General features: G+C 39.2%; 2 protein-coding genes across 2 annotated transcripts in view; both read left to right on the forward strand.

Moving 5' to 3' along the window:
* cfap74 (cilia and flagella associated protein 74) overlaps positions 1-2761 on the forward strand; it is a 67377-nt gene extending 64616 nt beyond the window's left edge. Inside the window, exon 39 of the mRNA XM_059334231.1 lies at positions 1376-2761. Within this exon, the coding sequence (XP_059190214.1) occupies positions 1376-1480 (105 nt within the window). The 3' untranslated portion in view covers positions 1481-2761. The remainder of the gene's footprint in view (positions 1-1375) is intronic.
* A 3301-nt stretch (positions 2762-6062) lies between these two features.
* Positions 6063-25970, forward strand: part of gnb1a (guanine nucleotide binding protein (G protein), beta polypeptide 1a) — a 35384-nt gene continuing 15476 nt past the window's right edge. Inside the window, exon 1 of the mRNA XM_059332564.1 lies at positions 6063-6427. The gene's annotated coding sequence lies outside the window, so the exon portion shown is untranslated. The remainder of the gene's footprint in view (positions 6428-25970) is intronic.

Consider the following 25970-nt stretch of genomic DNA (forward strand, 5'->3'; position numbering starts at 1 on the left):
AGCTTTGTTTTTCTAGTTTTTATTTATATAAGTTTTGACTTTTCCATTTCATTTCTTTTTTCAGGGTTTAGTTGGTAAATGCTTCGTTTTAGTTTTAGAGTAGTTTTTGTTTGTTTTTGTGCAGGCAAGAAATCATGTCTCAGATGTATCTAGCCACTTATACATACAAAATACATGGCCGCAGAACTTAACAGAAAAGGCCATAATGCTTAATCTTTGTGCTACATGTCAGACGTACAACTCTGTCTGTAGTGATTTAATATAGCTAGAATTATTTTCACTTTTTTTTCCCCAGGCAATATTAATATTGTTTCAGTTTAGTTGTATTTTTTATTTAAAGGATATAATTTTCAGTGTAGGGTTTACCATAATAACCCTGGCCTGTGTAAGTTTTGTTAAAAGATCTGTATTTTAAAGATAAAATAAAATCTATTATTTTTCTGTTGACTAGTTCATTTACTTTATTACTGATTGCCCAAAAGTACTGCGCGCAAGTACTGTACTTAAGTACAATTTTGAGGTACTTACTTTACTTGAGCATTTTTCACATATCATTAGCGTAATAGCATAGTTCCCAAAGTCATATTTGAATGTTTTCAGAAAACAAGAAAAAACTAAATTTTTAGCAAGCATATTGGTACTTTTTTTAAATATTGTAACAGCAAGTTACAAATTACTTTGGTAATTATGCTATTAGGCTATATGTAACTTTATACTACTTAATATTGTGCCTTTTACTCCACTACATTTAGCTGCCAGCTTTAGTTACTTTTCAGTGAAAGATTTATCATGAAAAACATGATCAATTTAAAATAAATACACATGTTTACAAATTAAACCCCTTAATAGTATATTAAGTAGTTAAAATTTGTAAAACAGTAAAATGCTGCTTACAAAATGCATCCATAATAATAATCCAATAATATACTTGGAGGAATATATAAAACAATCTGAGTGAGGCCGTTCTGCATAACGAGTACTTTTACTTTTGATACTTTAAGTAGATTTTAATGCTGATACTTTTGTACTTTTACTTAAGTAGGTTTTGAATGCAGAACTGTTACTTGTAGTGGAGTAATCTCACAGTGTGGTATTAGTACTTTTACTTGGATGTAAATACTTTTTCCACCACTGGTCCTGGTCAGTGTATTGCTGTTCTGGTGTTAAAACAGGATTAAATCCTGGTGGAAACAATGAAACAACACTAGTAATTTTAATATATAAATATTTTTGACTTGCATTTTATATCAGCAGCTTTAATCACAACACCACCGTCAGCCTTCTGAATCCCGTGACAAGATTTTTGACATTCACTACTGTACTTAAGCTATTTATTAATGTGATCACTGTGTGTGTTTGTGTTTGTGTGTTTCAGACCTATGAGGTGGTGGAGACATGTGCGCCTCTTACCTTGAAGGGGGATGAGACGAATGTTTACAGAGTCACCCTGATGGCTTTGGTCTCCACCGCTGCTGACTGACCTCTACAGCACCTGGATGCTGGCCAGTTTAAAATCAACTCTCTCGCACACACACAATCACACACACTGACACACACACACACACACACACACACACACACTGACACAAAGCACAAAGACATGTGACATACTGTACATTAAAAATGAATTTCTTATTTCTGAAGTGTATCCAATTATTTACAGTCAAAATAATTAATTATCTGCAATTATTCTGCAGTGACTGTACAGCTGTCATACAGGTTGTGTTTTGTTATGCAGCACCTGACTGTAGAACCCAGCTCCACCACCAGGGGGCGTATGTAATGCCAACTAAACAGCAGCGTTATATCATGGGTGTGTCAGCTGATGTAAGCCAGCAGATGTATACAGTACATACTGTAACACTGCTGGTACTATACCAATGAATTGAAAGAAGGCAGAGTTCATACTGAGGCCAAACACGGTGCAGTGTATGAAACATGATACAGAATTAGCAGATATCAATATAGATACATAATGTTGAACAGTAGTTTGGTATAAAAGCCTCTGAAATTACAGCCTATTGATGAGACGTCGACTGACATATTATGGTATAAATAGCGGTATTTAGTGCTGTAAGCTTAATTGCTGTAATAGTAATAGTGGTAGTGTCAATAAAAGCTGTATTAATCTTTGTACTCAGCTGACTATAGATCTATAGATTAGCCATTGGCAGCTTCAATTCAGAGATATTAGGCCCAGTGTCACCTCGCACAAACCCATAAATGATCGCTTTAAATATGGTACCAAAAAAATGTAGGATTCAATATATTTTTCCAGTCTGGAACTCATTTTTCCAGTTATTCTGATACCACATGAATGCAGCAGCTGCCCTATCTTACAATGTTAACAAAAGTGAAAAAGAATTAGCGTATCCGCCCCCCTGATTCATTGCCAGCAGTTTTCCCGTAATCCTGCTGACTAACAGAGCAAATTGAAAGCATGACACTCCTTGACAGAGGTAATAATCTGCACAAATGGTGAAAACATACCTGCACACTGCTTTTGCTTTTTTTCTAAATGGACATAACAAAGTTTCGATCACTAAAAGTCACAAACACAAAACATACAATATTATAAATTCCTTTATAACATCTTTCTGGACGGCTTACTCATTAATATTTGTTGTCCAAAACAGGAATTATATGAATTTTAGTCAAAGGAGAAATGTGTTGTATACCTGACACTCTTTGACATGGGTACCTCATTTTTGCACATTAACAAAAAGAAGACAATGAAATTAGGGGTTTAAAGATTTTGTTTGTTTCTTTAAAAACTGAATTTGACTTCATAGTGCAATAATAAAATGTGTGAAAGGGTGAAAAGTTATATATATATATATATTATAATATATACCTTTTAGAGTTAAACAAAAAATAAAGAGTAGTAATGATACATACAAAAAATCCTCTGTACATTGTATTGCTATTAATTTAAACATTAAACTTGTGATCTCTTCACATACATAATTGTATAATCAAGCAGTTACAATCACATTGGAAACTTAGAAAAACATTTGTCTTCATATTATTTGATATCAAGAATAATTCCAAACTGATAACAGCACCAACAAACAATCTTTCTCATCTGGAATTTTCAACAGCATTACTCAGTCATATTTAAATTCTTCCAAACAAGAGTGCTCACTTGATAAACTAATCACAGTGTCCGACTGCATGTGAGCCAGGCAATGTGCCTGTGAACAGCAGATGTCAGTAATGCGTCAAAACGGACCAATAGGATCTGACCTCTCTCAGAGATACATGCTGTAAGCATTTATCAGAGATTGTAGGAGATTATGCTAAATCAGATTACTGTACCCCAACCTGACTATAAAAAGCAAGGTCATTATGAGCTTAGCCTCGTGTAATGTCACTCGTTTTATGAAATGTATGAGATCATATTAGGCAATATTTGTGTTGCCATTTTGCCTCTTTTTCTAATCTGATTTCTCCTCTGATCTCCCGTTAATACTGTGAGATAGTGCTACTTACTGCCCCTGCCCTGTGTGTGTGTGTGTGTGTGTATGTGTGTCTCTGTCTGCCTGTATGCGAATACAACTCATTGAGTAAGTGAACATGACTTCATAAATAATGTAAGAGAGTAAAAATGATCATAAAAGTTGACTTTCTTGGAGGCTCTGCCCATGTAAAGTATTACATCTATAGTCATGGAAAAAATTATTAGACCACCCTTTTTTTCTCAATTTCTTGTTCATTTTAATACCTGGTACAACTAAAGGTACATTCGTTTGGACAAATATAATGATAACAACAAAAATAGCTCATAAGAGTTTAATTTAAGAGCTGATATCTAGCCATCTATGCCCCTTACTTTGTAACCATGGAAAATGGCTCTTGAGATATTGAGATATTTTTGTTGTTATCGTTATATTTGTCGAAACAAATGTACCTTTAGTTGTACCAAGCACCAAAATGAACAAGAAACTGAAGAAAACAAGGGTGGTTTAATATTTTTTTTCAATGACTGTCTATGCAGGCTAATATATTTGTCATCATCATATAGTAAATGATAAAATTAAAGTGAATTGCTGTTCCAGAAGAAAATTTGCAAATGCTCTCTTTGTGATGATCATTTTTATTGTTTTGTCATGGATTGACTACTTTATTTATCTCAAAATAAATCTGAGTTCATGGTGACAGTGAAAGCACATCAAGGTGTGGATTGTTCTCTGAACTGAACACAGACAATAAGCTTTCTCCCCTGGGTGGGCTGAAGCTCTGCTAAAGAAGCTTCACAACACATGTATGCAGACAGGCAGGGGTGTATCCAGGGGCAACTAAATCTCACCAGCATTAACCTGGGCAGATGAGTCCCGGTGGAAACACCCAGGACACAAGCACACAGGGGCAGTGTTTTCAACTGATCTACCGCTGTTTAAGCAACAGACAATAAGCAGTGATTTTAAGATACATTAGGGTTTACTTTTTCCTTAATCTATGCCTATTAATGTGAGTGAATGGAGGGTTTTTACTCTCATATCCATGTATGCACATGCCCCTCCATACAGTACTGTACAGTTACAGTCTTGTAGTTGCACTAATGTGTGCTTACAGAGGTGATAATCCAATGTCTCAATGTTTCCTCCTACAGGTTTACAAGTTTACAGAACTGGCCGAAAAACACACACAATTTAATTTGACACGTTTTTTGCAGAGTGTAGGTTACATATGGATTATTTTAACTACAATATACAAATGTCAAGAGACAAAAGAGAAACAGATCTGGCACAAACAGTGCATCCCCAAATGCTGGTCCACAGTAGACAGAGCAGCGCTCTCTCAGGAGCGTTCTTCGTCCAACCCGTAGCTGATGATGCTTTTGTCTTCCCCCATCGGACCGAGCCAATACACACTTTGCTGTCCCGGTGGACACCAAAGTGTTCCACGTCTCCAAGTAACGACTTAACCCACTGAGCATTAACCCCACCCCTGAGCACTCTACCTAGACTACTGATGATAATGATCGAGTCAGTGATGGCCCACCCACAAACACTCACACAGGAGGCGAATCCCCACTGATTTCTAAGCTTGAACCATAGCATGGGGAGGTTAGTTCACACAACATATTGGCAAAGTTAATATCACTTGTCAACAAAAACTAACAGCCAACATACTGACAAAATTTCTGTGTACAGTGGCATTGATTGGCGACTGTTAAGGTATCACTAATAGTTCAGTTTAAAAGATTTTAAATAGATCATCAAACTATCAGTCTAGAGAAAATTGCTCCTGAATGTTTTACTGAATTAGTATTTTGTTATTTTATTTCGTAGATATCTGTCAGATTAACTTCTGGCATTAATTTCTTGATTTTTTTCCCCAATCAATTTAACTTTTAAATGTGTATTATTATGTTGAATGTACTGGTAGTATAGTTTTGTTTTGGATTTAGCCATCCACGTTGGCAGGAAATAGCATGCACCTCTGTAGTTAAATTTGTGGCGCAGGCTGTTTTGGCTTGCAAATGAGACAGTGTTATTGGCTTAAAGTAGCTGTTGTTGTACTGACATGAAAGTCACTTGTAGTCCTCAAATATGTTCATATCACAGACTCACAGAAAGCATCTTTTCACTATATATCCACCTCTGTAAATCCCTGAGGCACATTTATTTGGGATTTTAGTGTATGCACTGTATGGAGATGATAAATCAAACAGCAAACAATAGTTCTTTCTCAATATTAATATTAATTATCCCAGGTAAATTATGATAAAAATCGGTAGCCCCCTAAAGCTGTAGAGGTGTATTATAAGCCACAGTTTCATAACCACTGGCATTTACAAGGGTTGGTGTGTAAAAAGAATGTTTTTCTAATCTACGTTGGCATGAGAAACGGTCGTTCCCTGGTGACATTTGATGTTAACTATTTAAATAAGCAAAAGTTGTGGAATTAAAAGCAGTTTTGGGGCAGGTAAATGTTATCTAGGTGTGTTGGTGTTACCAAAAATGGCAGTATTTCCTGATCTGTCGACCCTTCGCCGTGCGTTGTGACGCTGCCGTAACGTGGGGTTTCCCAGACCTGAGTGCAGGGTTACCGCGCCCATCTCTGCTGTTTGATGGCCGGAGGAAGAAGCGACTGAGATCCTGGCGTGAAGGAAGAAAAAAGAGGGACGACGACGGTGGGAAAGACAAGAAGGGATTTTTGCTTTGAGTTGGAATTTGCGTTGAAACGGAAGAAGGCTCAAACGGGACTCTTGACACGTCTCTCTGGGTGAACAGCGCCTTGTCTCTGCGCCTCTGTGCCGGTGTGTCTCCCCCCTCGGCGGGTCAAAAACTGGGTTCGGGGAGTGCCGCTCCTCGGTAGCTAAACTAGCTCAATCTTAGCGCCTGGTGGAGAGAGGAGAGACGAGATTTAGCTGTTTCCAGTCAATGTGATATAAACAACGGATAACCTCGACTGAAAGCGGGTAAGGATGTGTATTCATATTTGAAATTGTGCTGAGGAAATGCATTAAGTGTGCAGTCGGCTAGGAAGATGAAGGAAAGGGGTTAAAGTGGGTTGAGTGGCTCCTCCGGTAGAGTTAGCCTGCTGCTAGCTAGTCGCTGCTGCCAAGAGAGTGGGTGGGGGGCACTGGTAGAGAAACTTAACGCACTGCGTTATCCCAGGTGTCAATTCACCAGAACAGTATTTGGCTGGTTTTATATCTAATGGTTCTGCCTGGCAAGCTGATAGTTAATGCCCGGCGCTGATGTTAATTAAAGGTTAGTTGGTGACAGCTCGGTAGGTTAGCCAGCACCTCTCCACGTCCGGGTGTCTTCCCCTCTGTAGAAATAAACTGTCTGGCTGAAAATGTGTCAGCTTTGCTTTAGTAGCCTATTTTCCCGAACGGGGTTTAATTTGAGGCTCAATTAAGACGTAATATTGACCCCAGTTATCACAAACATCGGGTTTGAATGTCGGCCCACATTTCACATCTTTACTCTTTAAGAAAGCCTAGTGATTACCTGGTAAGCTAATTGGTCGCACATTTGCTACTCTTGTTTATTGTTGACTTACCCTAGGCCAGCTATTTATTTAACATGGCGGTTACATAGGTGCAACTTCTTCTACTTGCATAACGTGAACAGAGTTTGGATTTACGTCCCCCCATGTTGAAAATTTGTAGCATCATGCAAATGACAACGAAGGGAGTCTAAAAATGGCTCCTTCACCAACAGAATCACCACCACCCCCACTATTCCGTAGCCAGTCCATACAAGTTAGCCAGCAGTGGCCACAGCCTGCTAGGGCTGATCTGGGTGTGTATATTCCGAACATGGCAGCCAGAACAATTTGCCTGTATCCGTAGTGAACACGAACGGGGTTGTTGTTGAATGCCGCTTTTATGTAAAACTTGTGCATTAAAGCGTAAATATTTGACTTGCTAAAATTATGTACGTAACTCCGCATTTGACGGTTTGTGGACACTTATTTGACAACCTGTGTTTAATCGGTCTTGTTGAACTAACAACATTTAATTCAGTGAATCGAAACCAAACCATCATGGATTATGGCTACTGTATGTCACAGCTATATGTTAACATTCCCACGTTTAGTCTGCAGAGTCAGCCATCTAGTTATCCACCGATAGTGCTAATTCGTTAGCGCCATTCTTCCTTGCAATGCATAAAAATGATAGAAATGCGTGTCAATTGTCAAGCGGTAGCACAGATTTAAGATCGCATTGAAAAAATGACAATAAGCGCCGCTGGGGAGCTGATAGGGGCAATAGCCATTTTAGTTTCACGAGTGTTTAAACAAGCGTCGCTTTGCGAACACAGTTCGACCCTAATTTGAACTTCTTCTTTTAATGATGTGAAAACGAGATCGTCTAATTGGATCTTGACAATCTGTTTATCTCGATCACGGGTCTGTTACAGGGCAAGTTGTTAGCACCTACAGTAACCATGTCCCACCGGGCCGCGCTGCTCCTCGGTATCTGAGGCTCCAGCCCGGAAAATGGGCATAGCCACAACGAAGCCTCCACTTTTAGTTAGCACATCAGGGTATATTGTTAGAGTAGAAGAAAGGAGTTTTAGGATTTTTTTATGGCAAATATATCGAAAGAGTGGTTTAGCAACGAGTCAGACGTGCTGTCGCAGGAAGCCGAGCTGAGCGCCTCCTCCAGCACCGAGGCAAGATACATGTAGCCTGCCGCTTTCACCAAGTTATTGACCGGCAGTGTTAAGATATGGCATCTAAAGAATCCGCTACGGGAAAAAGCCGATTTATAGTCGTTTACATGACATTTTCAGTGTCTGTAAAAAGAGCTATTTGTATTTACTGGTTCACAAAGATGAATTCATTTTGCCAGTGTGCCCCCTCCCTCCGCCTCCTCGAATGAATGGGTTCCTGTATTCAGGGCCCAAGCAGCTGCAATGAACAAGATGGCGTTCAAAGCCTTTTTCATCACCGCTTTTTCTCAGACTGAGAGAGACAGATGCCGAGCATCGGATGGGTTCAGGCTTGGCAGACTAGATTTCTTTGATTTCCCTATCGTTAAAATGTACAGAATGTATTTGTATTGAAAACGTTTTTAAAGCTGATAGGATTCCTGGTCAGATAAAACCAGTATGTGCACCTCAGATACAGGACAACATGGTGGAGATGGGGTGTTGTACATCTTGTCTGTGAATTTGAATAACAGGAAACATTGCAACTATAATTTATATTATAGATAATATCATGATTTATGAGTGATAAACATTTGATTTGCATATTTTCATATTAAGCTTAATGTCTCATTTCAAACATCTGGAACCACACCTCAGAGAAATTGGACATGAATGTCTTAATTCTGATTAGAACTCTGTTTAATGTAACTGAATAGATACAAAAAGGGTCTCTTAATGTAAATAAAAATCCAGAGATGAGGGTTTTTCGCTCAGTTTAAAGTGCAGTGATTTTCCTTTTTTTTTTTTTATTTACATCTGACACTGTAAAACATTGTCATATTTATTCAGCTTTACTAAAAGTATGTGTATGTTTATTCAGCTTAAGTGTAAACTTATGTGCCCTATAAATCAGCCACTTTTCTTTTTGCAAGTTAATATAAATATGTTTTTTATCATTATTATTTTGGCCATGTATCAGTCTGGAAGGGTTTGAATTTGCAACGTCCCTGAATGACCCAATTATATTTACATTTCATTTTGAACCATTGACCCAAAAGTCACAGTAATCTAATTTCAAGATTTTTTTCTTCTGTCCCAGTAATTACTCCATGCCACTGCCCACCTGAGACAACTTTGTAACTGCTGCCACAGTTTCAGATTTTGATGTCTTTTATCAGATTATTCTTTGTGAATGGACTAGTAAAACCCTTGAGCCTTTTAGCCTATCACCTTTTACTTTTTAATCAATGCAGATAAAATATGAAGCATAAACATAGACACAGACATAGTGGTTTTTTTTTATCAATAATGTTTTTTTGCTTGACAACCTGTAAGGACATCCATGAGCATCCAGTTATCAAACAAGGCATAACACATTGTTCCATTTATTGTTAATCAGATTTTGTGACCTGACTTTGACCCACACTATACTGACAGCCACAATGTATTTGATATACTGTCCAGTGACCCTGGTGGACAGTGATGGCATAATCTGCAGGCATTTCTGAAAAATTGTATTGATGTCTATGTCATGATACAAGTGGTGTATGGCAAGCCTATCTGAAAGCCTTCATGGCAGTAATGTGTGTCTGAAAGACATTTGTCCCTGGGCTTGTACACAGCAGAGCTTGTCAGTAGGATGAGTGTCACCACAAGATAATGACCATGTGTTTAAAACCTGAGTCATTAGCCTTTGTGCTGGGAGGGGGGGTCTTTGTTTTTAATAAAAAGGATTTTCATCCCGCTGATGTGTTTTTTCTCTTTTAATCTGTAAATGCAGGATATGAATGGGATTAAAATCTTAGTCTGTGGATTTTACTGTTTTGGATTATGTGGCTTTGGTCAGTGATAGTACTGATTTTTTTCTTCACTTCTAATGTGATCCTGCTTTTAACCATGTGTTCACTAGCCATCTTTATTCTTTAAAATGCAGAAAAGTCCTAGAGGCTTTCCAAAAACTCCTGATGAAATATCCAACTTTTTTTTTTTTAGCAGAGGCTAGTAATCACGATACACATAGTAACAATGTCAAATGAATATTATCTGGAGTTGATTTTTTTATACATGTAGCACACAACAGTTAATTATCCTTGTTATATGCATTCATTTTTATTAAAAATACTCAGATTGGTTGGTCGATTTACACCGCAGTCATGTAGCTTATTTATAATTTGGCCATAAAATCCTGAGTCTTGCCGTAACTTGAATTTTGTGATAATTTTGGTGTTGGCCCTCACTGACAGAAGTTTCTGAATCCCTCCAGTAACACATTTTTGTTGACATAAATTAACCTTCTTTTTCATCCTCTTGTTCTTTTCCTTTTGTGTCGCACCAGACGCATGATAGAAACGTCATCAACAGGCCAACTTGCTCGCTGTGAATGCTGCAGACAATGACGGACTCTATTCAAACGTGGCTCATTACACAGATTTTGTACGGGAGAGTTGGCTGGGTAAAGTCTGTTTAATGTCTCGTACAACTGATTCAGACATTTTCATTCTTACAGAAAGCTTCTCCGGGTAATGCCTAGGTAAATTTAGGGAGGCATGGGCATGTGGGACAGAGGCTTAGGGTTAGTTGTAGCCGTTATTTCTACCCATTTACCAGTGGTTAAACTCGAGACTAAACTAAAGACAATTTAATGTCATCCAGTTTGCTCAGAATCACCACCCAGTACAAAACAGCACATGCTTATGTCAACATCTGTTCTTGGTAATGTATACAGTATAGCAGCATTGATGTTTCATGTCGAGACTCCAATGAACAGGGCTGCACTGAGATCATATAAGCCTGGTTGTAGAAGCATAGAGATGGCTATCTGCCTGCGACTGTTTGCAGCAAATTGTAGCTTGTCCAAAAATAGGCACAAAACTTAAAACTTGTCACTGTGAAATACTTGTTATGCCATTTGAAAAGTGTCTTAACATCAGAAAAAACGGATATTAGCACCAAGATTTTCTATTTTGTTTGGTTGTTCCAGTAGACTGGGTCTTACTACTTGTTTCTAAAAAGGTGTTGACACATATTTTGCCTTGAACAAATACTGTGATATCCTGAGATTTGGATATTGCACTACTCTACATTGTGATTTTGTTAATTGTTCAGCCCTACAGGACAGCAGGTCTTCTAACTCATCTGCCTTTGCTTATAAATTGTTCTATGCTTTTGAATGGCGTAGCCCTCTTCATCCACAATGGTGTTTTCATCAACTAGCTTATTCTTGTATCTTAATTTAAATGGGCCATTAGTGGTTGCTTCTGCATTATGCCTCCATTACTGTACTTTTAGGGCTGGTGGATAGTGGTTGAGCAATCTGAATCCATTTCTTCTTCACTCACTGAGCTTCCTGCAGAACACAACAGTTTCATGAGGGTGTGTTGCATGTCCATAGGCAAATGTGGGGCAAAATATTGTGTAATTGTAGCTCTCTGTTGCTAGGTTGCCTTTTTAACAACACCTTAGGAAAATATATCAACTTAGTTTGTTTAAAGATCTCCTGGCTGCTGAGTTCATCTGTATACAGTTGTGCTGATGACCAGTTTAGCTGTATTAGTTATTCCCACATCATATACACACATCTCTGCTTGACACACATACACACTCGGTTATCACTAGTTTCAGGTGCACGTGCCATTTTTAACCCTATATGCCAGTTATAGGCTTAGGGCCCCAGTAACTAAATCAAATTTAGTGTATTCTCAGAATTTATCAAATATGGCACAGGGTGCACATGCCAGTACACTCAAATCATGGGGTTTGTCCTGCTACACCAGAACATGTTGGAGTGGTGCAGTGAGTGTTGCAATCGATGATGCAGGAAATAACTGGGGAAATCATAAATAAATGCAACACAATGCACTGAAAGTTGCATCTAATAATACAGGAGGAAGAAGATTCTAGCTCGTTCCTATCACAGCAACTTTTCCAGGAACAATGGAACCTTTTTAGGAACTTGGGGACTTCACCTGCATCTCAACTGGAGGTCTAAATTTAGTATCTGAGCCACTGATCTTGTCACACAACAAAGTCGCTGCTGCAGAGGTAGTACTTTGGTTAAATTTGGAGTTTGCTGTAGTGAATGTCACTGATTGTCACTAACTCCGAAGGTACAACTTGTGTACTGCATTCATTCACATCATAAGCAAGTACTTGGTGACAGTAGTTTCAACAGTGGGACTAGGAGTGGAAATTGAATGTAATGTTTATTAAAGTTATAATCATAGTTATAGAGGAACTTTGTGACTTATCTAAAAAGAGTGAGATGAATATAAAGTAACTGAGCATGTTGCTAATCTATTAATTAGAAATTAACCTGATGTAAGTTTTTTTTTTGTACAAGTAATGTAGTATTTCAGACACTATATAGTGCTGTATCAGGACCATGATTGACAATGTGTGACCATTGCAGGTTTCTGCAGCTTACTTCATTATTTTGTACTACTGGCGAAGCAAAGATGCTGACTATGAGCTTTCAGTTGTTCTTCAAATAATCTGTGCATGTATAGGTACAGCCATAATTTAACCTGGCCAACACATTTGATAATTGTCCTTACCCATTTACCTAAAGGTCGTGCAGGTTCTAATGAAGACTATCCGGAGAGAGTTCAATCAATATTCAAAACTGCAATGAACCCATGATTTGCTATAACTTTCTTTGCCCTAGTGAGTGAAATTAAAACCTGAAATAATGGCTATTGTGGCATATTTGTCACTCGCGGAGTTGATTCTGATGGTGGATTTCGTCACAACTTATCAGGCATGGATTTATGCACAGGTTTGAAACTAACAATTGTACTTTGTGGCAATGAATGACTGAAAGTATGACTTGAGGCCTGATCCCATTGTGGCAGCTAAAGTTGACCAATTTTTGGGGGTCTTTTCGAGACCTGTGGCAATTTAGATTTAGAATGTAGTGTACTACTGACCTTTCTGTGGTCGCTACCATCTTGTTGAGCAAACCCCTCCAACACGACCACTACCCTTGCCTGACATCAGACAGAATTCAACTCGTTATGCTCCATTTCCATCCACTTCAATTTAACCAATTTCAGTTAGGGGAGGGGCAGTCGATTTTTTTCCAAACTAATCACAAGAGACCAACATATCACCCTAAATCTAACGCATTTTAAGTTTACACTGATGCGTTGCCATGCCAATGTTACCAGGGTCTCAAGAGTGGAGTGAAAAACCAATTTCTGTGTTGGCCGATATTGAGAAGACATGCCATATGTAAACGTACAGCTTGACGCTTGATAACATTTGGCAACTTTCGTCCTGCCCATATCGCTGATTGGCTAATATTAGTCCTCCTGCAATACTCAAGTATTTGTTTTCTAACCAAGAAAGTTTCTGCTGTTTCATGACGCGTATCGGTCAACTTGGAGTGGATGGATTCAAAGGAATGGACCCTGCCTACCTTTACCCTGAACTGGTAGAAAGCAGTTGCCAAACAGTCACGTCATCAACAGAAATTATTTTTTAACACTGACCACATTGGAGCAGCCATATGTGTGCTCATATATTACACCTAATACAATACAGTACTGATGCTTCTTCAGATATCTTACAAGTTGGTTTAAGCATGATTTGTCTCTTATACCGCCTTCATCACTGTGACTCGGGTCAACTTTTGCATTAATGGGATCTGTCTGTTAAAGTGTCTGTCTGTTAAAACACAGAATAGAAAATGAGCATATGTGGGCAGGTTCTGAGAACAGGCGAGCATATATGGACAAAAATTAACCTCAAAACTTATTGTATTTAGTCATTCTGTGAAGTGATTCTCATTAATTGGTGAGGTGTATGGAGCTATGCTGCAGATTGGGGTCTCAGCCAACAGGGCCAACCAAAGATTAACCTGTTCTAGTTGTCTCACAGGAATAGGCCCACCAAAGGTTAAACGCCCATCAGTAGACCCTCATTATGAGAGTATCTATGGTATGAAGGGTATTTTTTTGTCTCTCCATGACATGTTATGTTTTGATTTTTTTCATTCCCTATCCCCAGGTCAACAGTATTAGGGAAATTCAACCTAGAGTTTTCCCAGTGTGTAGTTTGACTGTGGTGCTGTTATGCACACATAGCTTATCACCACTGGCCAAAAGGTCTTAGCCAATGTTTTGAATAGTCAAAGTAGCAAAGCGGCACCAGGGCAACTTGGTGACCCACACACAAGCCTGTCACCACCCAGACACTGTGTAACCCTGCTGAAAGCCCATCACAAGACCTAGCAGGGCTTTGCATGTGCACCTCAACACCTACTCTGAATTGTCTATTTACATTCTAGCCCTTACATTTGATTACCACAGGGAAAATGTGACCAAACCTGAATCCCAAGATGACAGGGAAAGACGGCCTGTATTAGTGAGTTTTCTTCCTCTTTAAAGCAAGAAAGGCCATAGTCACTTGAGCAAAAGAGTGTGCTAACTGTCATGTGACTCTTCACACACACTTGTTCCTCTCTTGGGAGCTTGGAGAGAAAGCACGGGGGGAGGGGTAGATTATTAATGCAATCAAAGGAGTGTATTTTATGTTTTAAATAAAGTCATGCTTTTGGCTTTGGGCTAGCCTGACCTTCCTATCCTTTTTTTAATTTAACTCATTCATTTATCTGTATAAAAAGCTAGTTGTGCAACTGTCCCGAGCACAGAACATACCTTTGTTAATGTATGTGACTGCTTTTTTTTTTTTTCAACATGGATTTTAAATTGTCTTCATGACTTTTGCCAATTGCTAGCATTTCTGTTTGCTTTGACCCTATTACTTGAAGTTCCCTCTTCAGAGGGTTGTTTTGCAGACCAGCTTAAAGTGATATACTTTGTCAGATATTTGTTGTTTTCATTTAGCTTGTCCTGAGTGTTGGGAGGCACTTGTACTACAATGGCCAATGCCTGCTATTTCTAACAATGCACTATGTCTAGTAAGAGCACACTGCATCATGGAATGTTTCACTAATCAATCAATTAAACTGCACCGTCAGTCCCATTGATGTTATGTCCCCTATCATCAGACATTACCCACACCAGGCAGCCACACTGAAGAAGCATACACATTCAATTGTACCCAGTTAAAGAGACTGTTCACCCACATTCCACATCTAGTTTGAATAATGTTTGCAAGAAGGTCTGAGCCTATTTAAAGTCATAGTTTACAGCTGTGTTTGGAAAAAAGATGTCTCCATACCTTACTTTTCTGCATGTAAAGATGTATTCTACAACAAGTGTTTTAACACTCAAATACATGATTTTAACAAAGTTTAGATGTATTTGGGTTTTGGGGGGGTTTACCATTTTATAAAGCCAAGTCCATCACAGTAGTGGAATGTCTGCTGACCGTGTTCAATTATATGATAGTGTGCATCAGCAAGCAATGTGACAGGAGCTGCATTGGGTTAAAAAAACAAACAAAAACAACATGATCAATTTGTCTGTAAATAGAGGTTTGATACTTATAGTTCTGGGTAGGTTTTTTTTAAAATAAACAGATCTGCATTAAACATAATTCAAAGCACTTCTTGACAGTTTAGTTAACAAATATATAAGGTAGGCAACAGGAAGTAATGGAATGTACCACTGTAATGTAAATGATTTTGGCAGCTCAGCTTTTTCAAAGCAGTGGGTCGTGGAATCTAAACGGCACTTGCACCTTTTGTGATAAAACTTTGACCTATGTTGCTCAAATGGGTATAATAACAATAAGCCACATGTAAAATAATTTTGAGAATACTTAGACCATAGCATCATCAGATAAAGGGCATCAATTTTGAAATCCAGTTATTTCAGACCATAAAAACACTTAAACCTTGAATCATTCATCCATCCATTTGTTGTACCTGCAGGGCAAGGGGCAGGAGGCATCATTCCATCACACATTGGGTTGGTGCAAAGGCTAGGCAAGACAAGACCGTGTGCCGCATGGCTAACACATGTATATACAACCATTCATACTTGCATAATTAGCCTACAGTAAGTCACCAATACACCTAACCTTGGGCTTATTAAGATTTCATAAAGGGGGTTCAACATTGCATTAATTAGCATGCTTTCAGTAACAGAAACAAGGTAACTGTGCATTGTGTAATGGAGAGCACATCTTTTTTTTTTTTAAAGCTTTAAGGTAGTGTGACTGTTGTTCAGGAAATGCAAGGATTTCACCATGCACTTATTGCCCCTGGCTCCAAGTCCGCTGATGTGGAAAGGTTTTTGTGTCACGCATACAGCTCCAATGTGTCCTGTAGAATGCTTTTTATAAAGCCAGCCTTTCACCCCTCCTGATCTATGAGGCTTCAATGGACTGAAATGATATCACATAAATTGAAAGCATATAAAGCTAATGTATGTCAGCTATTTCGTTAATGCATGTGTCATTCTTCTGGGCCCATGTTTGTCCTGCATGGATGTTTCAGTGGCCGAACGTTGACTTTCTACAAATAATTACTGTACAATTCTGCTCAGAGGCATTGATTAGACCTGGCATTAACATGTGGACAGCTCAAGTACAGATGTGAATGTACCTGAGATGTGTTAAGGACCCATCGAGGTCCAACCCCTCAGACTACATTCTTTTAGCAGTGTGTACGTGAGTGTGTCCTGGGCCACATTGAAGGACCGCCTACTCAGCTGATGTCCTCTGTGTTAGCGGAAGTATTTACTCATTAGCTGGCTTTGTTTACAATGTCTGAATTATTTTTGAAAAGCCCAGTGCATCAAACATCTTGAGCAATGTGGTTTGCCCCGGAGCAAATCTTGTCATTTGAATGCTTTTATACTGTCTGTGATGTGTTGGTGTTTTTGTTCTGGTGCTGTGCACAGATCTGACACCTGCCTGCTCTCATCCCTCTGAAGCTTTGTGCACCACCATTGCCTGGCAAAGGTGGCCAGTTTGGCGGTAGGGAGGTCCCCTGGTATCCCCTGTTGACAGTAACCTTGTACATTTATGTTTAAAAAGTTTACCCAAATTTGCAAAAATGTAGGATATTCATACTGCTGCCTACCACCAGTTACAAACAACAAGGTATTGTGTCAGAAATTAGGTTTGTGTTTATTTGTGGATAGAGCAGGGAAGTGAGATCACAAGCCGTCATCCAAGATGCATGTGGAGACTCATTCAAATGCCTGGTGTAGCTGACGTACTTAAAGCTTTGCACTTGTGATTCAATGGCCGATGTTAATTCAAGGTCTGAACAAGGCCAGTTAACAGCAAAAGGGAAGGTATGACATTCACCCCAAAAATATTCAGAGAAAAGGTAAAGGCAGCCTTTTCAGGTTAGAACTTGCTGAACCGCAATGTTTAATTTTTCCGTCAAATGAATTGTACACCCGAATTCAGTGGAACATCATGATCAGAACTGTGTCAGCTTATGCATACTCATTTGTAGCCCCAGGATTTTGCTCCACTTTCAATGGAGCAAAATAGGTTATGGAGCCCAAGGCTATTCATTTTCAGTTCAGCCATTCTTCTTGAGAACGAGAAGGATTTGAAATCCACCTACTCATCAGACAGTGATTAAAGGAATAATCCACAATTTGTAAACTTTTAAAATAACCGTTAATTGCTGTATATCATGAGTAGTCGCCAGTACACAGTACTGAAGATCACACTCGCACACTGCATTGTCAGGGCAGCCACTCAGACATAGCAGATTACTATAACAGTAATGTAGTTTCACAGACATTTAAAAAACTACAGTCGCTAGGGGCAAAGCTTGGTCTGGTGGTTGTTCTGAGATTAGGCCGCTTTCTTCAATGTATTTTTTGCACTGCCTGTTTCAGAGAGGGAGTGTTTGTGTTCAACCTCAAACATTCCACCATTTCAATGCTGTGATCTACCCTGGTGGCTGTTTTTGAAAATATGCGATGAAATATATTTTGAGAGTGAGTTTTTGAGAGTATAGTTAGCATAAAAATATAGATTATAAGAGATTTGAAGAATTACTATCAAGGCTTCACTTTTTTTGATGATGATTTGAAGAAAAAATTAAGTAAATAAAAGTAACCATTCAGAGCTAATATGCATTGTACAGATTTTGTATTGATATATCACAAGATATTAATTCATACTGATGGTAGCCTTACATGAAGAGTATGGATTTACCTCCTCCTACGGTGCTGTAGTTGCCCCCTGTATGGTTGAAAGACACCAAGCCATAGAAAGTGTGTTGTGTAGGGAATGACAAAGTGAGTGAGATCGGAAGGGGCTTTTAAGAAATGTCCAGAAGCAATACCCTTCTGCCTTCTCTTACTGCATCATCAACCCCCTTGTTCCTGCCTTCTTTGTGACCTGGTTGTGTTTCAGCTACATTTACCATGCATCACTTCCCCACAGCACTTAAACGGACCCTCACCCTCCAACCAGACAAAAAAAAAGGCGCATGCACTTACAGTATGATTTTGCCTCTGTCTTGTGCAAGTAAAAACAAAATTGGATATCTTTAAACATGGAAAATGATTACAGAGTCTTGTGAGTATTTCCATATAGAGTTATAATAGCCAATACCAAATATGATCACATTTATGTACTCTTCTACATAATAGAGCAACAAATTAGAGAAGCAATATGATGTGGCAGTAAGGCTTGGACAGGATTTGGACATCATCTTTCAATCCTCTGCCTGAGATATATATGGGAATAAGGCATTATTAAGCCAAAACAATCCTTGGATCAGGGCAGCTTACTCTTATAAAGTGCTAGTTGTATTTGAATTCTGTATTGCTTTGACTGATCATAATGTTACCAGTTTGGTGGAGAAAACTAGTCTATGATTAAGCTGTTACTACTAGTTAGAGTAGAGGTGCTGAGCACAATATGTGATTTTCCTAAAACAAAGTGAGAGGGCACAGGGGTGGGAGAATGCTTTTAAATATTGCAGTTTTCTTCCACTGGATGGATGAAGAAATGATGTGGCTTCTCTCCAGATAGAGTGCCTTTCTAAAAGCCATTCCAGATCTGAAAGTGCAGTCACGTTGTAAGCCAGGAATAGTGGTTTTAGAGCCATCTGCAATTTCACCATGGTGAAAATGTACAATGTGTTATCATTTAAACAAAAATTTAATTGGAAAACGACACATAAAACAGCTTATCAAGGCTTGCTAAAATCCAAAATCCAAGATCTAATAACATTGTTTGCTTTTGAGGTTTCTGAAATGCATATTTGCATCAGGGATGAGATGTAGATTGTTTTATTTGTGTTTTGTTCTCAGATTTGTATTAGATTCACTGATTTCTTGTGCCAAAACTATCTATACATATTCACACAGTCTGCATTTTCAAACTACCTGCATTGTTTATCTTTAAATGGAACCAGGCACATGGTTATCTGTAGCACCTTTCATAGAGCCGTTTCATGCCGGGACATTTACAGCTCTGTAACGTCTCGCCTGCACTATGAAAGCGCCCGAAGCAGGATCAAATGATCCTATGATGTAGTCACAAATTGTTGTGACTGTTGGAAGCGGGACCACTATGAACGGGCCATCACGGCAAGACAAAATATTCGACGTCGCGTGTGACGCCTAACACACGCCACCCACTTGGTCTGACAGTCGTCAAATTACTGTTGACTGTGGTTGCCGACGCAGTCGCTAACTGTGCACAGCGCCTGCCGCTTATTGTAAACAAACCGGCATGCTAACTGTACATTTGGTGTCCGCTGCTGATCGTAAATAAACCGTCATCGCTAACTGTGCACAGAGGGCCAGGTGCTTGTTGTACACAAACAGAGGTTGCTAAGTGAACACATGCTGCTGCAGCACATACATACTGTACTGATACAGAGCTAACTGTGTAGCCTATTAGCACTGTGCTACTATGCAGCACTGCTGCTGCTCTGTCGCACGACCCGCCTTTGCGGGATCACTATGAACGCCCTAAGGCGAAAAGCCGGCATAGATCTTTCCGGCAATATAGCGAGACATTTGCAGGACTGCACTATGGAAGGGGCTTGTGTGAAGTTGCATGTGTATTACGAACACCTCAGTCTATTTCTATGTTGTTGACATAAAGGCACAGGTGAACCCAATTCACGCTGTGCCTTTATGTCAACAACATAGAAATAGATATTCCGTTACTTTCCGTAGCTGCAGGCTTTGTAATGAACATAAATGAGGAAAAGCACAGCAACTACATGTCACCAGATAGTTTTTAAAAGCGTTTAAAATTCAAAAATCTCTCTGCACTTTGTGCATCCTTTTGATTAACTCTTATTCACCAAACAAAAGCAACGATTCTGTACAAAACATAGTATTTCATAATGGCTTGCATATGATTTTGTTGCATACCTATTGGTTCCCTCTTTAGTTCAGTATGTACTCCTGTTAGTTCAGTGACTTGTCTCATGGCATCTTCTCTCAGTATACTCAGCTACTTGCATTCAGTCAGTCTTGATTATTTGTTTACCAGCATGGGCAAGGCCTAAACTAAGTCAGACTGACCTAATTTTGTGTGAAGTGCCAGCCTATCCACTGGTGTTCCAGCACCACACACAGCGCCTCCTGCTGATCCTCCATCCTCCTCTCTAATTTTATCCCTCCGTTTGTCTGTTAGCATAAGCCTGCCTGCTAGGATGTCCTGTGTAACCTGTTATTGTAATGCAGCTGATTGCATAGGCTGATTCAAAGCCGGGATGGACACTGGCAAGTGCAATGGCGGTAGCAGAAACCACAAAGCAAGTGTATTTGTAAAGTGTGTGCGCTGTCGCCACATCCGCTGAATGTTTTGACAAAGGGAAGAGAGAGACACAAGCAGAGCTAGGGAAACACCCTTAAAAAGGAAACGCCTGCTTAGAGAGGCTATGTACTTGTATTAAGGTGGAGGCAGCATGCCGACACAGATCAGTGGTGAGGCGCTAAAGTGCCACAGCCAGCTACTCAAAGACTTGCAACAAAAACCAGTCCCCTCCATATCGAGCTGTACCCACATACTGTATGTTTCTAGGAGCATTAACTAAGACCTAAATGGCACTCTAAAGCACTACAATATATGATCCTACTGAGAAGCGAGTTAGAAGGAACAATAAGACCAGGGAGATGGGAAGCAGCTCTCATGAAGACAAGGGGTGGGGCAGCTGGTATCCAAGCAGGAGGGCGTAAATTATTAAGCCCACCATCTCCACCCCACCTTTCTAACACTGCCGTGTGCTTAATACATATAGTGCCTCTGTCTCACAGCTGGACAATATGTGAAGAAATAATTATGATGTTTGAATCTCAAAATATAGCAAAAGTTGATTGCATAGTCCTTTACGTTTTCCCTTCACGTGCAACAACACTGCTCGAACACCCAATGCTCACAATTTATGTTGTCTATATTATTTGCTTTTTTTTATTTATCAGTTGGGATGTTCCCTTCACTTATTTTTGTCTTTGACATTTACCTGCAACACTTATGCACCCTGGCCCTGCATATCAAACAAAAACATGCACAATCAAAGAAAACAGTTTGTTAAAACCAAAGTTGCTCAGTCAAAGTGAATCTGTTCAAAATCCTTGTTAGGATTTGTTTGTTTTGTGAGCTCCAGAGTTCACAAACACTGTTGGTTTCAGTATCTCCTTTCACACAGAGATTCCGAAATATAAAGAAGATGCTATTTTACAATGAGCCAAACAACTGACATTCTGCCCTGCTATGTGATTTAGATAGCATGCCAGCATTCTAGGAGGCTCTGCCATGCCCAGAGCAAAAAAATCCACAGATTTTAAATGGTCCCACAGTAGCATAGCTGCTTCCAATCTATTAAAAAAAAATGCCTTTATCGGCCCAAATCACAATCCTTTGCCAGCGATGACTGTCAATCACATAGCAATGTCACAGGTAGAGCATTTGTGTTTTCTGTTACTGCTCTGATAATTTCTGTGTTAAATTAAAAGAAGTGAAGACGCTTGTTACAGTTGGAGCAGTTTTGAGGCAAATGTACGTCAAGCTTCAAGATCAGCTTGTCGGTATATTTCCCAAAAAAAATGTATATTTGTGTTGGACAACTACCCCAATTTGGTTACATCTGTATGTCAATTCTGGGCTTTGCAGAGGGCCTAAAGAGGGAAAAAGATGTATTGTCAGATATAGCCTGGTCATTTTGGACTATAACGGAGACACTGTAGTCAAGAGCAGTATTTCAGTTGATTTGGTGTCAAAATTTCTTGAGTGTGGGTTCATCCTAAAAATACAGTGCAGCAACTAAGCAGTGGAAAAAGAGCATTAAAGTCGAAGGGGGAATTCGTCAGCAAAGAAGGTGTCAGATATATGATCATTCAAATATTTCCACAGTAGTAGGGCATTTGTTTTTTGCAGGCTTATTGTACTGGATTGCATTATGCTATGTAGCGTTTTCTGTGCTGACTCTTTGGACAATATGTACAGTGCTCTACAGAACATATACAGTGCAGCGTATTTGGCTGAAAACCAGATGAGAAAAGATATATTTTGGGAATACCAAGAAACCCAGGATGAAGTAAGTGTAGGCCTCCTCTGCTCAGTCTTTAATGCTGGGAAGCTTACCGAGCCTTGCTCCCCTTCACCAAGGGGTTAATTAGCAGCTCCCCTCCCAATTGTCCTCTGCTTGTTCACTCTCATTAGTTTAATCTGGCTCTGTCCTCCAGCTTGCCTCTCTTGCCTCTATCCTCTTGTGCACCAGAACATCTCACTGCCTACACCCGTCCTATGTCATCAGGGTGGAGCCTTTTGTCCTCCCCAAAAATCTTTTTCTTATATTTTTCCAATATTTTCGCTAAATATATATATTAGATTATTCGTATAAATAAGTTTAGTAGTACAGTGTATGTTGGTGATCACATATGACATGTCCTTTTGAGTCTTTTCCCTTTCCGCAACACTGCACGTTTATGGTTTCAGAGCTCTGAAAATATTTGTTCAAAGGTAAAGTTAAATTTTCATGTTTTTGTAAATTACATTTTTAAATAGACCTTGAATTTAATACGAGTTAGTATTTAAAAGGGAGTACTGAAATCCACAATTGCACTGCTCTTATTTATCCACCTATCTTTAAAATTAAGTTTTGTAGAGGAAAAAGGCAACTAATTAGGGATTTGTTATTACGATTTGTTTTCTCTCATTTTGTCCTTTTTTTAAAAAAAAGAAACCTTTGCAGAAATGTTCTCTGATTGAGAATTTAAAAGTCTGTAAGCTGTGAAAATGAATGGCGAATGCATGATCATTGCCGTATGGGAAGGAGAAATACCAATGAAGTGTGCTAGTGTGTGTGTGGAGTCAAATTACACTTCCTCTCTCCTTGTCACTGTGTTGTGCTCGAGATGTCGGAGCTGATAGGAGTGGCTGGAAAATGTGAAGTCTGCTCGCCTCCTCCTCTTTCTCCTCCTCCTCCCCCACCACCTCTCTAAAAATAGCTGGCAGAAAGAGAAGGCAGCGAAGTCGAGGCTCTATCTGTTGGGCTGCCAGTGGTTTCAACACTCCCACCACCAGCACAAGGGAAAAAGAGTCCTCTGAATCACACCTCTAATACTAATACTAATTGCCAGTAAAGACTAATGGTTTATTTTATGTTTGTGTCAGGATAATTTCTTCTACATTTCATTAATCAGACATTAACCTGATCTTGGATCTTTTGCATTTCTGTAGCCAGGTCTTTTTGAACACAGAGGCAAATAATTAAAGCATAAATATGTGTTATTCATTCATTCACACAGTCTTAAGTTGACCCAATTTTTGGGACTGTGTGTTTTTTTCAGGACCAAACTGTGGAATGTTTTTGACAGGCTGCATCGATCACCTGACCTCAGCCAGACTGAGCATGTGTTTTACTAGTTAAAGCCAAAAGTAAAGACAAAAAGCCCCTTAAACAAGAAAGAAGTGAAGATGGCTGCTATAGAGGCCTTGTAGGGCATTACCAAGAAAGATAATAAGCCTTTTGATTGATTGTGGACTTTTAGCAGTTTTTGATTGCAGAGTTATTGCAACAAAATATGACTCTATGTTGGATTATGTTTGGTGCAGATGGCAGGTTATGTTTTATAAGGAGGCAATATGGAATTATGGACCCGTAAATATTTTTTTATTGGTGCAGTAAACTATACTGATATATTACTGGTAACGAATAAACACCTGACCCAAGTTATCTCGGAAGTAAATATGATCATATCCAGACAAATTGACTAGAAATACCTGAACACTTCAATAAACAGCTTACTAGCCCACAGAAGACTGCCAATGGTATACCTACTTTGTCATCGGTCACATTGGTATTTCAAGCAAGGACAACCAGTGCTTGATTGCAAACGGATGCTGTTAACGTGTTGCAGCAGCCACAAGGCTTGTGTGACCATTCAGCAACGTTTAGCACTGCAGACTCCACCCCCATAGTTCCTGGGCAATGGGAAAAGACTACCTCTGGAGCAAGTATGTTTATGGGAGCAGGATCTGTTGCCCTTAACATAGTTCCTCTGCAGAGTTGGGCAAACACATAAGGACAACAAAGTGTTTACAATGAACCCTTTAGGACTGTTAATATTACCTAAAGTTACTTAAATGTTCTCAAACAAAAATTCAACAGCATCTGGCAAAAAAACACTCACCAACACAATGGAAGCTGTGTGCGACTAGGCCTCTCAGTGGCTTTTTAATAAAAAATAAGTAATAAATAAATAAATGCAAAAACATGGAATCATACAAGTACCGAAAATTTAGACTTGTTAGATTATAATACAAGGCAGTTAATTCATTGGCTTTGGAAATATTCCAACATGAACTGTGGCTGTTGATCACAACTCATAAATGGATTTCGGACTTCAACATCATGATCTTTTTTTCAAACATGTTACAACAGAAGCATTTTAGAGTGAGTTTTGGGCTTTTAGGGATGGGCGGATGCAAAGTAAAGGAAGTCCCTGGATTTATAATATAAGACAAAGTGAGCACCATTGCAAAATTCAATGCAACACAATCGCCTTAGCTCAATTGTCTTGTGTTAATAATCAGTGAAAGAAATCATTGAAAATAAATTCTGATGAATTGCCCAGTTCTACTGTAAATTATGTAATAGAAGGAAAGGAAGAGTCAACAGTAGATGTGTGGTTGTTGAGTTATTTATACACTGCAGTGAATATGAATCACCCTAAGCTAGACTTCTTCAGCCTTTGGAACATATCCTTGGCCCAAAACACTTTTCAGATTCCAAAATCTATTGACCAGCTGATAGGTTTTGTCGAACAGGCCACTGGTGGGTTACGCTACCTCTTACACATAGGGCTATTACGGAGAAGACAAGAATTAGCCCATGATATTATCATGAGGTTGTTTTTATCACCAAGATTAGGGGTTAAGGCGCCTTGCTTACATGCAGACCCATTTAGCTGCTCTGGCCAATCAGGGGACAGGTAGCTACTGAGATGTCAGGCGCTTGAAGGATAAGGTGTTCATTGAGAAGGTCTCATCACTCCCCAGGACAAAGGACTTAAATCGAAAGCCAGAGAAACAGGGAGGTAAGGTGTGTTTGCGGTATAAATGCTAGCGTAGTTGGCTTGTATGCAGCAGATGGGCATTGACTTTACTTAGTGTTACCTAGAAGGAAATTTAGTTTTAAACATTTGTGAGGTTGTTCTGACCTTGAAATGATTGATAGAGTGGGCTCCAAAGGGAAGATGGTTCCTTAAATGACTTCACTGAATGCCGTCACTGAAATTCTAAATCATCCTGGACTTAATATTTTAATGGGCCAGCTGTTTTGGAAAGTTTTGTCTGCTGAAGTGCTGTGACTTATAGAATAGATGAAGTAGTAACGACTGCATCGACTACACTGTCTTCCATCAGTTTTACAACATACCTACAAGCCTGTAAGCCATAGTACATAATAGTTACAATAGTATTTATTATTTTTAGTTGAATTTGTTG

The sequence above is a fragment of the Centropristis striata genome, chromosome 5 (assembly GCF_030273125.1).
Source record: "Centropristis striata isolate RG_2023a ecotype Rhode Island chromosome 5, C.striata_1.0, whole genome shotgun sequence".
Lineage (NCBI taxonomy): Eukaryota > Metazoa > Chordata > Actinopteri > Perciformes > Serranidae > Centropristis > Centropristis striata.